This window comes from Aptenodytes patagonicus, chromosome 1 (genome assembly GCF_965638725.1).
Source record: "Aptenodytes patagonicus chromosome 1, bAptPat1.pri.cur, whole genome shotgun sequence".
Taxonomy (NCBI): domain Eukaryota; kingdom Metazoa; phylum Chordata; class Aves; order Sphenisciformes; family Spheniscidae; genus Aptenodytes; species Aptenodytes patagonicus.
Genome location: NC_134949.1, coordinates 97,739,663 through 97,754,002, shown reverse-complemented (window position 1 = coordinate 97,754,002; position 14,340 = coordinate 97,739,663). Strand labels below are relative to the sequence as shown.

The 14,340-nt window shown below is 40.7% G+C and overlaps 1 protein-coding gene across 1 annotated transcript in view; it reads right to left on the bottom strand.

Annotated features, from left to right (window-relative positions):
* ALCAM (activated leukocyte cell adhesion molecule) overlaps nt 1-14,340 on the bottom strand; it is a 124,174-nt gene that overhangs the window by 3,739 nt on the left and 106,095 nt on the right. Inside the window, exons 9-15 of the mRNA XM_076350314.1 lie at nt 13,372-13,484; nt 12,329-12,464; nt 12,120-12,253; nt 10,514-10,646; nt 9,725-9,763; nt 9,307-9,424; nt 295-409 (exon numbers count right to left, since the gene is read on the bottom strand). Of these exons, the coding sequence (XP_076206429.1) occupies nt 322-409; nt 9,307-9,424; nt 9,725-9,763; nt 10,514-10,646; nt 12,120-12,253; nt 12,329-12,464; nt 13,372-13,484 (761 nt within the window). The 3' untranslated portion in view covers nt 295-321. The remainder of the gene's footprint in view (nt 1-294; nt 410-9,306; nt 9,425-9,724; nt 9,764-10,513; nt 10,647-12,119; nt 12,254-12,328; nt 12,465-13,371; nt 13,485-14,340) is intronic.

Sequence of the window (14,340 nt, the reverse complement as noted above, 5' to 3'; positions counted from 1 at the left end):
TATTATACAAATTTGTATTTTCATTTCCCCAAGTATGTGGATTAAAATAAAGCCAAGTACTAAGTTATGTCTAAATGTCAGGCTTCTTTAATATGTGCGTATGCAGGTATGAATTCTTAACCGGCCAGGGACTTGAGTCTGTCTGTCCTAATACTACACCACTCAAAATCACTCCACTGCCTAACCTCTGAGTGAGCGACAGACTCCACGCTACCACTGTGACCACTAGACACAGATCAGTAGAGAGAAATGGTGGACAGGGAGATGTTAAACGCTGCAATACGAAGCACTTACCTGGAATGATGGCTGACATTTTCTCTCTTAAGTTTCAGATTTATGATTGTTTTCTTCTAGTTTTTTGTTTTCTTCTATATTTCCAAGATCTTTGTCTACATGTTTTGACGCCGTCCTATAATGAAAAATTAAGGTCATTTTTACATGTCTACAGCGTTTTGTTCCGTCCTCACATTAACAACACTGCCTCCTCCCCTCTAAGTAATACATGAAATCCCTACAGTTCTGGTCTGAGCAGAGCAATAGGCTTGCATATGTCTGTAAGTAGACCAATAGCACCAGGTCCCCCACTGGAGTTCGTACCGCAGGAAGTGTTGCAGTGGGGCGGTGTACGTGTGTTTTACTTCTTGAGGAATTCAGAATCATTCTGAGCTAGGAGACATTTAGTAAGGTTAAACCAGTTGTGCAGATCCATGTTTCTTGACAAATTAATTGTGTAGCTTGTTTCAGTAAACAAGAGTTTACTTTAAGGCATACTAAAACATTACAAGTGTGGCTAAGATGCCTTGATCAACGTAGCAATCTTTTGTGTACTTGTAGTAATTGATTTTCAGAGCCCGTGCCAAAACGGAAGCTCTTTAACTGTGAAGAAATTAATGAAAATTCTGACAACACTGAAAAAGCCCGCTCTGGCTTCCAGGTCTGTGCTGGCTATGAGTGACAAGCTTTGGGCAAAGAAGAGATTGTGTAAATGTTTGAGTGGAAAAAAACAGAGGTATGCCTCATTTAAAATAGCAGGTCTTCCTTACTGCAAGTAGTGGAGATGAATTAATGAGTTAAGTGCTTAGTTTAGCTTAGCACAATAAAACCACTAAGCCATTCATTTAATGTGTGAGAAGCCTCGCTGTCTGCCAAGGTGAAAGATTCCTGCAGTGCTGCGATAACATTTTGAAGGCCGCAATTTTTAAAATGTAAATGGGCAAATACGTTTGAGTGGGACAAAGTAAATCCCTTGTGTCAAAGCAGATTATTGTATACGCATTTTCTCTATGGATAATTGGTTTCCCCTACAGAAAAATAACATCTGTTGTGACAGATTCATGCATATGCTCACCCTTGCTTCAGGGTAAAGACCCATAGTGATACCGACTTGCAAAAATACAATGAAGACACAGGTTAGCAAGATAGTGTGACATGTCACGCTGACACCATGCAGGTATGCACCTCCCAAAACCGCCGGTCTGAGTATCTGCTAGTGGAGTGTTTCTGTGCACATCCTCCATCTGAGCAAAGGCCGCTAGCAGTGGCTCTAAGCACTGTGTGTGCCCTGTGTTGCAGTGGCCTTGAACGGTACTGCTAACAGAATACAGTTTAGCTCGTCTCAGAAGAGCTTCTGACGGGGTGCAAACGCACCTCACCCTCAGCGCCTCTGGGCGTGCTGCTGAAATGCTGCTCTCTGGGCCGGGGAGCAGCGTGTGAGCTGGAGTGCCGGGGCCATGGGATTCTGGGCCCAAATCCCACCGATCACACTGAATGTAATCTTTTTGGTTTTAGAGTAGGTTCTTTCCCGAGTGGCTGTAAGTTTTAATGCTTCAGAGCTGCACTTGCCTTTTACTATTGGTTTTAGAGTGCCTCTGTTATGTTTGTGTGGCTGACAGCAAGGTGTCTGTGCTGAAAACCCACTTACTGCAAAGATCCAAACTTCTGCTTATCGCAGGCAAATTTAATTTTTAAAATGCTGAGATTGTATCACAAATAACTTGTTCTACAGTGGTAAATTTCTGTTGTGCAGTAACTTTTTACTTTCTTCTGGCATTCAAAACCTGAAACACGTGATGTGCACAGAAGGAAAGGATGTAAGATGCAACGAAGAAGAATATTCAATGCTTTGGTAGAGACTGACGTTCTGTGATCTTAATAACCTTTCACAAATCTCTTTAAGCCTAGTAAAAAAGAAACAAACCCTCAAACAAACAAATCCCTTAAAAATTAAAAAAATGTTTGTTTTAGCTAGAGCACAGGATCTGGCTTGTCATGTGGCTAATGAGTCTTTCCATAACTAAGCCTTACAAAATTGGAGACAGTAGGGAAAGAGATGAAAAGCTGAAAGAATCTGGACTCAGGCAATTACCTGAGCTGAAATGAGTTGGAGGTGAGAAAGCAGTATCATGCACATCTGCCCTCATGTAACCGCTTATGTATGTCCGCTCTTGGCGACAAGAGAGTGGACTGGATAGACTATTGGCATGGCTCAGTGTGATCCTTTTGGTTCTGGCCTCTTATCAAGAGTTTTACAGCGCCCAAAGCAGACTCGATTTCACATGACCTGACACTTAACAGCGGAGGGAACTGTAACTAGCATTACTGGTCTTTGATTAGGTTAAAATTGTTCCATGACTAAATCCGGGAGGTTCTGCAATGCGATCAGGTTTTGATTTTTAAAGTGTTCTACTTGAGTTCTGCATTCAATGAAACTGTTCCCCTCAGTAAATGTCACCTCTGTTTTCCTAAAGCCAAAATGGGTGAAAATGGGATATTTAAAAGGCAGGCAATCCAGGACTCTCTTGGAGGATGGTATATAACACTTGCTTGAAATGAGAGCAGCAGCAGTTTTTCATGTCTGACAATCAGATGGATTTAGATTCTCAGTGCCTGAGACTGAAATACAGCAGTTTAATTCTGGGTTCGGTGATATTGCTGACTTTTTTTTTTGTGTTCCCCAAATACTAATATCTAGGCAGATCACCAACTCAGCACAAGCAATGCTGCTGCCTTTTTTAGTGCCATCTAAATAGTGTTATTAAGAGAAAAGAGTAATTTTGCACTGAGTTGCAGCAGTGTGATCCATTGGCAGAGGAACAGGCGACCCTGGCATGGCACCAATCCTCAGGGCTCGACAGACATGGCCTGGGTTTGTAACAGAGAAATGGCTCAAAACATGGTTTCCATCGCTTCCTGAGGTGACTTGAGGCACAGGACAAATGGTCCTTTGCCAGCTTAACATTCAACAACAGTTGTTCCTTACTTTTTTTTGTGCATTAACTATTGCCAATGTGATGCCCATCTACAAGAAGGGCCGGAAGGAGGATCCGGGGAACTACAGGCCTGTCAGCCTGACCTCGGTGCCGGGGAAGATTATGGAGCAGTTCATCTTGAGGGCACTCACAAGGCATGTGCGGGACAACCAGGGGATCAGGCCCAGCCAGCACGGGTTCATGAGAGGCAGGTCCTGCTTGACCAACCTGATCTCCTGCTATGACCAGGGGACCCGCCTAGTGGATGAGGGAAAGGCTGTGGATTTGGTCTACCTTGACTTCAGTAAGGCCTTTGACACCGTCTCCCACAGCATTCTCCTAGAGAAGCTGGCGGCTCACGGCTTAAACAGGTGTACTCTGCGCTGGGTCAAAAACTGGCTGGACGGCCGGGCCCAGAGAGTTGTGGTGAATGGAGTTCAATCCAGTTGGCAGCCGGTCACGAGCGGTGTTCCCCAGGGCTCGGTTTTGGGGCCGGTCTTGTTCAATATCTTTATCAATGATCTGGATGAGGGGATCAAGTGCTCCCTCAGTAAGTTTGCAGATGACACCAAGTTGGGCGGGAGTGTTGATCTGCTCGAGGGTAGGAAGGCTCTGCAGAGGGACCTGGACAGGCTGGATCGATGGGCCGAGGCCAACTGTATGAGATTCAACAAGACCAGGTGCCGGGTCCTGCACTTTGGCCACAACAACCCCATGCAGCACTACAGGCTTGGGGAAGAGTGGCTGGAAAGCTGCCTGTTGGAAAAGGACCTGGGGGTGCTGGTCGACAGCTGGCTGAACATGAGCCGGCAGTGTGCCCAGGCGGCCAAGAAGGCCAATGGCATCCTGGCCTGTATCAGGAATAGTGTGGCCAGCAGGAGTAGGGAAGTGATCATGCCCCTGTACTCGGCCCTGGTGAGGCCGCACCTCGAATACTGTGTTCAGTTTTGGGCCCCTCACTACAAGAAGGACGTTGAGGTGCTGGAGCGTGTCCAGAGAAGGGCAACGAGGCTGGTGAGGGATCTGGAGAACAAGTCTTATGAGGAGCGGCTGAGGGAACTGGGGTTGTTTAGCCTGGAGAAAAGGAGGCTCAGGGGAGACCTCATCGCGCTTTACAACTGACTGAAAGGAGGTTGTAGCGAGGTGGGTGTTGGTCTCTTCTCCCAAGTAACAAGCAATAGGACGAGAGGAAATGGCCTCAAGTTGCTCCAGGGGAGGTTTAGATTGGACATGAGGAAAAATTTCTTTACTGAAAGAGTGGTTAAACATTGGAACAGGCTGCCCAGGGAAGTGGTGGAGTCCCCATCCCTGGAGGTATTTAAAAGACGTGTAGATGCAGCACTTAGGGACATGGTTTAGTGGGCATGGTGGTGTTGGGTTGACGGTTGGACTCGATGATCTTAGAGGTCTTTTCCAACCTTAATGATTCTATGATTGTGCCCCTCTACTCTGCTCTGGTGAGACCCCACCTGGAGTACTGCATCCAGCTCTGGAGCCCTCAGCGTAAGAAAGACACGGACCTGTTGGAGTGGGTCCAGAGGAGGGCCACGAAAATGATCAGGGGGATGGAACACCTCTCCTATGAAGAAAGGCTGAGAGAGTTGGGGTTGTTCAGCCTAGAGAAGAGAAGGCTTCGGGGAGACCTTATTGCAGCCTATCCGTACTTAAAGGGGGCTTATAAAAAAGATGGCGGCAGACTTCTTAGCAGGGCCTTGCAACAGGCCAAGGGGGAATGGCTTTAAACTAAAGGGGGGTAGATACAGACTAGATATAAGGAAGAATTTTTTTGCACTGAGGGTGGTGAAGCACTGGCACCGGTTTCCCAGAGAGGTGGTGGATGCCCCATCCCCAGAAACGTTCAAGGTCAGGTTCGATGGGGCTCTGAGCAAGCCGATCTAGTTGAAGATGTCCCTGCCCACAGCAGGGGGGTTAGACTAGATGACCTTTAGAGGTCCCTTCCAACCCAAACTATTCTATGATTCTACTGTCAAGCTTGCTCCGCTTGCAACTCAAGAGCGACTTCCTGGTGATATCTGAGCAGCTGGGCAATGCAGTCCAGATGGATGGAAATATTCCAGAGGATTTGCTAAAAAGGGCAAGACAGCCCACTTTGCCCAGGCCATCTCACACACTTTAACATTATCTACAGCTCCACAAACAAAGCCCACACCTTAGCATGCTCTGGCCATATTGTTCTGAAGAATGAGAAGTGGGTTGTATGAATATGAGTTTACTTATGTCTCTCGTGTTTTTTTTTTTTTTAAATTAATTTGTAAAACATGGATCATTCTGAGCTCTTGCTAAAATTATGACTCATATTTTACATTTATCTATGCCTGCTCTTCAGGAACATAATTATCCTCAGGGAATCCTAATCAAAATCTCTGTGTAAGTAGTACCAAAGTGAGGTTTATAGTTTTCTTTGGAGAGTGTGTGTGTGCTGAGAGGCCGTTATTTTCATGGATTTTGTTTATATTAAAAACAATGCTTTGAACAGTATCTAAAGACCATTTTCTACCTCAATTGTTTTGCCTGCTGTAAAGTAAATATAGACTGCATATAGATGACTCAAAAATTGTTGTTGGATTTTAATTCTTGATTTCTTTTAATCTCACAAGTCTAAGCCTCACCCTCAATACTGTTTAAGGAAAAAAAAATCTGCAGTGCTCTTTTGTTCTTGTTACCCAAGCCTGTGATAATGACAGGTAAGAGAATACTCGTAGGTGTAGTTCTGGATGCTGAAGCAAGAGCCACAAATTTCATTAAAGTTTGCATTACTTTTGAAAGGCATGTTAGACACTCAGCTGCACTTTTGCAAAATATTTTCTAGGAGCTAAGAGTCTTACACATCCAAATCTGGATTATTTGCAACCTCTTTCTATTTACCCCAATCTTGCCTTCCACTAATTATTTTCAATGTCCATCAGTAGGAAAAAAGGCGGAGATATCAGAAAAATATTCCAGTCATCAAGAAACGAGTGGCCATTTTTTAATTTGTGCCACTTTTATAGAAGTTTTGTGACATGAACTGACGCTTTCAGAGATGTTTGTAACTGTCTTTTCTCTGGAAGGGAATTGCACGAAAACCAATACAAATGCTGAGTCTTGTTCAAAACATACAGCAAGTTTCCTACGTATTTGGCCTGCCACATTTGGATTCATACACTAGTTTCCAATAAAGTATCAGAAAAGCAGAATTGTTATGCTTCCAGTGTTCAGTTTCAGAGACACTAGTAACATTCTTGATTACTCTGACCTAAGAAGAGTTTCAAGAGTTTGGTGTGCTCTGAGTATGAGCAATCTTAAGACTGCTGCTGTGCTTCAATTTGCCCAGCTGAATTTTCACTCACTGCATTTTAAACCACTTTAACCTTGATCTAGCCTTATGTGACTTGAGATTTGTGCACCTCCAAACCCGAGGAGCAAAAATGGGACAAAGATCCAATCCACACGCAAAACTTCCATGCCTAGAGAACAGAGATACAGGGTGCTGGGTGCATTATTTTCTTTCTAAACCTTTAATTTGGCTGTTTCTGACAAGGTGAAAATGCCATATGTGAAGGATTTACTGAAGATGGGTATCCTAGAATCACTTGACTGAGGTCTGACACAAAAATTTTAGAAAGATTCTGAAGTGCTAAGTTATATTCTGTTCGGTGCAAATTAGTTTAAAATACCCTTTTTGGAAAAAGGAGGAATCTGTAGAAAACAAGTCTTTGGCCTTCTGCTCAGATGAAGGAGAAACATAGCATGCTGGGGTAGGTAGCCTCAACTCTTTATTCAAGAGGGGGCTGGTAGCAGGATGTGGAATACAGATGAGTCCCTGATTTATGGGATAATATTCATAGTGAAAAGAATATGTGGCAATAATCAGCTTTTGCATCAAGTGGTGCTGAGGCAGTGAATAACTATATAAGTGATTTATTGTGAATATATTCCAAGGCTACAAGTATAATTCCTACTTAGTGCGGATGACAAGACAATAGAAGATTATACAAACCACAACACCAATAATGAAAAGAAAGTAATGTTTTTCTTGCCTCGGCAGACTTGGAAAGTTCTGTGCTGCTGCCTTCTCAGACTTTCCTTTGGCGTCACTTTGGGGATAGAGATTAGGTGAGTTACTGTTCAAGGGTGGGTTCAAAAAATAACTACTAACACTGTTGGCCTGTATGGAGATGGAGGGGTTGTGATTAGACACACGTTGTGTCTAAAGGTGTAACGTGCTTTTTGCAAGGTCTACTTTGATTTCTAGGCAAGAATTCGTGCTGAAAACTTTGTCAGAATAGGTACTGACACTCTGCTTGCTCTTGCAAGTATGGTGTGCAGAAAGCAGGGAGGATAACAACAGATCAAATTAAATATATGCTGAGAACAGGCAATTGTCAGTCACGACACATCAATTAAGGGTTTCAGAAGCCAGCAACCATGTATCAAATATGAAGACTATTATTTAACTATAAAGGGATTTTTATTTTGTTCCCAGTGAACCTGCCTAATCAATTCTAGCTCTAATTTTTACTCTAAGCTTGTAGAAGAGAAGTTGAGCACGAGGAAAAGTAGTGTTGTCCATTTAGAACATGCTGTATCCTATCTTTGAAGCTGAAAAAGTTATCTTAAGTCATAAACTCATCTCAGCAAAGGACATGCTACATTCTGAGATTCTTGTTAGCTCTCCCCACACTACATAATGGTACAAAAAAAGATACGTCACCTTCTCTGCCCTCTTTATACCCAAACCACCTCTTCCAAAAAAACCCAAACCAGTGAATCACAGTTTCATGATTCCACATTCTCACATTCAAAAGGAAAGGCAAAAGAAAACTATCCTAGACATTATTACACTAGGAGCAAAGTGTGGGAGGAGGAGCTCAACATTATTAGTACTTTTTAATTTCTACCAAAAGAAGCGTAAGCTTTGCAAAAAATATTTTTTTATTCCTGTATAATATCTGAATGTGGTTCTGTGCTTGGGTAATTTATAGCAATTCTTTGTTTGAAAAATTTCCAAAACCTGCTCAGTTATGGCTGGAGTAAAATCCTTACGTATTATTCAAAAAAGAGTATTTGCAAGCAGATGGAGAATTCCTTGTTGTACTTTCACATCAATGAAAACACATTTGTTCATAGTAAAATCCCACTGGTATATTTTAGATCTCATTTGACCTAATTTTAATGAAAGGTCATAGGAAGAACAACTGAACTTTAAGATTGCTTCTATATCTGTACTGATTTGTGCATGTTGTGCACAACTACCTTAATCTTCCCTGTTAAGAAGCAGCTGTAAGGAACCCTTCAGAGAGCAAGCCTGCCCTCAGTTCTCCCTGGAGACAAATGTATGCGGATAAGGCCAAATGGCATACAGTCATGGCCATCTTTAAAAGGATGGAGAAACATGGTTACTGTTTGAGATCATCCAGTTTATTTTCTAAAGCGAGCCTGTGTGATAATAAAGAAACTTGAAAGCAAGCAGGACTCACTGGCAAATCCTGTACTATGCCTAGGATGGCTAAAAAGTATTGATTTGGACGATAGCTTCTAGTTTTTCAGCAACACAAGGTCTACCTTTACCAATTTTACTTAAGAGATCTCGAAGTATATATGAACAGATGAATTAAGGATCTCTCTTCTCCCTGAGATGGGTTAGACTTACTCTGTAACGTATTCCATCTTTAAAGCAAACAAGCTACCTAACTTAGAAGACAGGTTTCTAGTACCAGTAAAGCCACACAGAGGTAACATCCCACAATTAAGTAGCAGGTACTATATGTAAATGCAAGAATCAGCACAGACTTGGCTGTCAGGAAACAGGACCTCATTACAGGTGATGATCTATGAAAGGTCTTGGAGTCCCACTTCCAGGAGATGTGTCCTGTTAAGCATTAGCACAAGCTGATCAGAGGTACCAGGTTTCCTTTCTCTATTAAATGCACCTATTGTAACAACTTTTCCCCACTCAGATTACTGGAATGCTGCAGGAAGGAAAACAGGTAAACATACATTTCCGCTTATGAATTTTTTTTTTCAATTTAGTATAAGGTTTTCCATAAATTCTTACTTTGATTTCTTCACATAGAGCCAGTAGACAACACCTGCAACCAGTGCAGCCAGCAGAAGACCGACTACAATCCCCACTATTAGCTTTGCCTGGTCATTAACCTTTTCGCTATTGTCATCTGAAGCAAAGAACAAAAGTTAATGAGAGGACCTATGATAAAGTAAAGCATTACACCATTTCTAAAGAATTTCCATCAGAAACAAGGGGTCAGAAAGTAAAAATTTTTAAAAAAGTAGGCATTGTTCTTAAAACCACATTTAAAGCTTCAAGAAGTTGAGATTCTTAGCCAATCATGGCACTAGCTATTTCAAATCAAGTCCAACACTGAGGGACTGTGGAAATTGTTCAGTGACACTATATAGGTCTGGAACTGAGACAATCAACAGAAAGGGTTGTGGAGATAGAAAGCCATACGTACCATTTCTATCCTCTGGCTCATCGTATTCTGGAATACTTACTGAAATGAAAATTGATAAAATTAAAGACAAAATGTGTTATACCTGAACATCACCTTTAATTGCCTATTTACAGCAATGACAGAAACACTGAAACTTAATGCAGTGTTTGCCAAACAACAAGGTAATTAACCTTATCTTTAAGCAGAAGTCTTTCCTTTGTAACTATAATATATCCAATTGAAGAATCTCATTCAAAACCTGTAATACTAATCTCAGAAATATTTCTGACTGAGTATTTCTGTGCTACCCTTCCACAAACTGTAGCTTCTCACCACCTTTCATCATTGAAAAGTGACATTTGATTTAAGCCCAGTATGGCTGATTTCTGTTCTGAATCAAGTCATACCAGTAATAATAAACTGGAATTTGGGGACTAAAAGATTATGTTAATTTAGTAACAAATAAAGAGTTTTGCCTTCGTAAATAATGTCTTATTTTGCAATATTTTTGTACTATTATGTTGTAATATTATTTTGTAATATTATTTCCAAAAGTAAATAATAGATTGCATACATGAGACAGCTAGCCAAGAAAATCATGAAGACTAAGTGACTTCATCCAGAAAGCTATCAATAAATTTTATGTACTACTGATCCAGACTGGATTGACAATTGCTTGACTTAAGACAAAAAGGTTAAATATCTTAGTATCAACATTACTATGCAGACCTACTCCTCATATGAGCGTGAAGTGTGGGTACTTTATGTGAAACTACAGCTTTAAGGAAATGGTCTTTAGAAAACACTCACTAGCAGAGACGTTCAGGGAGGTCACAGTCCTTTCTAGCTGATTTTCTGCAATGCAAGTTAAGGTCACATTTTCCTCAGGAGCAATTACAATTTTACTGGAAAATTTTCCATTAACATATTTGGTTTCCTCTGTCTGAAAAGGTAAAAAATGAAGATTAGTATCCTTGAAAAACGCAAAGAGCAACACATGCATTACCTGTATTACACATTGAAAGTGTTCAGAGGAAAATAACTTTCAACTAATATTTCAGTTTACCAAACAGTAACAATAGAAATAATGCATTATTTTATTAAATGGTAATGTGAATATTTGCAGAAAACACTTTGGCCAAGATATCCAGTTATAGTTACATTTGGTGTAGTGTGCACTGTAAGACCACTGATGAAGAGGCATTTTGGAGAAAGTTCACCACATCTTGTATTTGCTATTGTTTCTTTTGACTATTTAAAAAATATTCCAAGTGACAAAATTCTTAAAGAAAACCCAAAACCAAACTTCTAAGTTTTCATTTCTTTCTTGCTGTTTTTCATTTATGTCTTTATAAGGAAAATAATCACTGTACGTTTTCCACTTTCTGACATTCCAAGTTGTTTCCACACTAAGCATTATTTTGCCAAGATACATCTATTTAGTAGTATCTGCAGTATCTGTACTGTGAGTGAAGTTGTTCCTTAAATTTGCTGTACATCATTCTTAGATTACTACAATGTCCAGAGAAAATTCTTTTCAATCATTTACATAGCTTCAAGATAATTCCTGCCCCATAACTTCAAGTAAATGGACAAATTTTGACAGCTATACATAATTTCTGTGGGACTAAAGCAAAACCTAATGGAGTAATGAAATCTACAGGAGCACTGTGCATTGTACCTGCAGCCTCTGACTGCTTGTATAAATGTCTCATTTATTTTTCCTGCTAAGGCAAAATGTGGCAGTGCTTTGCATGTGATTTGGTAATCAATATGAAAATACTTCAGTTTGCTTATTTTCCAGATATTCTTCCTGCTGCGTATGGGTACTCCTTATTTCTCCCCCAGGATGACTGCATTACGGTTCTGTTTCCAGTGAGAAACAACAAGTATAACCACACAAAAACAACTATAAAAATTAGGACAAAAACCGCAAAGCCCATAAGGAACTATATTGACTGTATTTTCTGACTCGTACTTGCCACATTTCATTACATTTCACCCAGTTAATGCCTACATCAAGTACCCATTTGCTTTCTAATGTAAGTTCTATAGTTCCATCATTATTTGTAAATTCTTTATGCAATGGCAAAATCACCACATTACCCAGATAAAATGACTAAGTGCCCTCACTTAAAAATGCATATTTCATTTGTAACCTTTTCTTCTTCCTTCCAGCTTCAGCTTGTAGCCAGTGGATCTTCTGCGCCTCTACCTGCTCTATTCAAAAAGACCTTTATCGTCAGAAATCATCCATGTAAGTACCATGTAGCTACAGCTACCACTTAACCTTCTCTTAGATAAATGAAATAGACTTAGTTTCTTCAATCTCACTGCCTGGAAAATGTTCCTTGACTTTAAATCACATCTCCTATGCACTATCTTTTGGTGAATAAAGTAATAAGAAGATACTTGCTTTATTTATGATGCTTCCACTACCGGTAACTGTCCATTGCACTGCTGGTTTGGGGAAACCTTCCACATGGCAGATAATTGTTTTAGACATTTTATTTGTGTTGGTTTTCTTTGTCATTTTGATTTGAGGTTTTCCTACAAGAACAATATTACAGTTAACCATTTTGTTTGAAAAGGACAATTAATAATCATAGCTATCTGCTCCCTTACCTTCCACAATAAGTTTAAGTGTCTTTCTTTTCTTTAACCCTTCAACCTCCTGTAGAGTAGTTTCGCAGATGTAGTTTCCAGCATCTTGATACTGCAGACTTGAAAATGATGGACTTGTTTGCATTCTGGTATTGTCCTGATAAAGTAAGGAGTTAATCTCTGAATTCTAACTCAGAATACATTAACCTCTAAATTACAAATGTGACTACTATCAACAGAATTTTTCACATGCTTTGGTAGATTAGAGCCTCACTCTTAAAGTGTTCCCCCATTAATAACCACATTTGAATAGCCGACAGCAACATAACAGCATGAAGAGTGGAAACTACTGGAGGTTTATAAAAGCCACCTCCCTCCTTCTTGAACAACTTCGCTTTCAAATCAAGGGCATAGATGTGATCAATTGTTAGTTCTGAGCTTTTCTAGTGGGCTAGACAAAAACACGAGTGGTACAAGCTGCTTGAGACACAGACAACTCTCCTCTAGGAACCAGGCTTATGAGACCAACATATGCTACTAAACAACCACCAGGTATCATTATTTTTACTTTCCAGCAGTATAGGTTTAATTTAAACCCACGAGCTATGATAGCTACCTTTTTCACCAGCCACTGAACACCAGATGCTAACATCCGATCTCTCAACCTGCCTTGCCCTTTTATTATGTTTATTGGACCCATGACCAAGCTTGCCTCTGAAAAAATGATTAATGAACCCAATTCCTCCAAATGGGCTTTCCTTCTTAGAGGGATCCGATTCTCAGAGGGCCTTGTATAGACCATTTCAAAAAAGCTGTATTTGTTTTACAGTAGGCTTTACTTCTCTCCATTTGAAAACTGAGCCGATAATTACAGTAGCTGATTTTCAGTCATCAACTTGAATCAGTAGCTCTCATTTTAGCAATATGTGTAAGACTCATTTTAACAATATTCTTTAAAAAGCCCAATGAATGACTTCCTTCCTTCCTTCCAAAACACTGAAGTAGCAGCAGTAATATGAAGAGGTGAACACTCGGATGAAGTGTGAAGTAGATTAATTACTGACCTTTATCCAAAACACAGTTGCATTTCTACTAGAAGAAATCGTGCATGACACAGGCAGGGCCTCTCCAATCTGTTTTGTGACTTCCCCGCTAGGAGTAAGCTGCAAATCCAAATCTGGGATAGAAAGAACATTTGTCAAAAGTTCATCTCAGAATGCCTGGCCCATTTCAAAGGCTTACCAAGGAAAGAAAATGTGACTAACTGCACTCATGAAATTCAAGATTTCAGTTCTTCAATAAAATCTAAATCAATTTTACAAGTAAGGGAGAAGAGAGAATTATTCTAAAATAGGCACTGCAGAACATTCACATCTTTACTGTAATTACAGGCTAAAAGGAAAAGCAAAAACTCACTAAGCACTAGAGAAATGGACACTTTTGTTCACCTTGTACTGCTGAAAGAATGACAGAGGAGGTACAAGAAGCTGAAGGAGTACTTCACATAGCAGCATGTGCACCTTGAAAGGGCAAGCACAGAGTGCTGTGAGGGTAGATTGCTACGGGCCAGGTAGGAATGTACCTTCAGGGGAGGACTCGTGCAGGTGGGGACAGATTAACCTAAACACTAAGTGTGGAGAAGAGGATAGGAAGACAAGGGGTAACCTTCTCGAATCTGATAAAACAAGTTGATTTTTATCCTCAGCATCTGGAGAGGATGAGGACGGTCAATACAGGGTGTGTGAGACATGATACTGACTGAAGGGGTGAGGGGTCTGAATTATAGGCTTGGGGGGCCACATATAAGGCCCCTTGATTTATTTGTTTTCGTTTGTAACTTGAAAAGCTATTTTTGTGTAACTCGGAGTCCAAGCTTTTGCCTGACCTGTTTTGGCTCCAGAGAAATTGCAGAGTCAGTGCTAGCTGTGTTTGGCACAAGGCAGGGTGAAAGCCAGTAACAGAAAGGTCAGGAAACACTGCTCTAGATTTTTCCCAGTATATGGATTTGGCGGGCTACCGATTCCTTTTTCAAA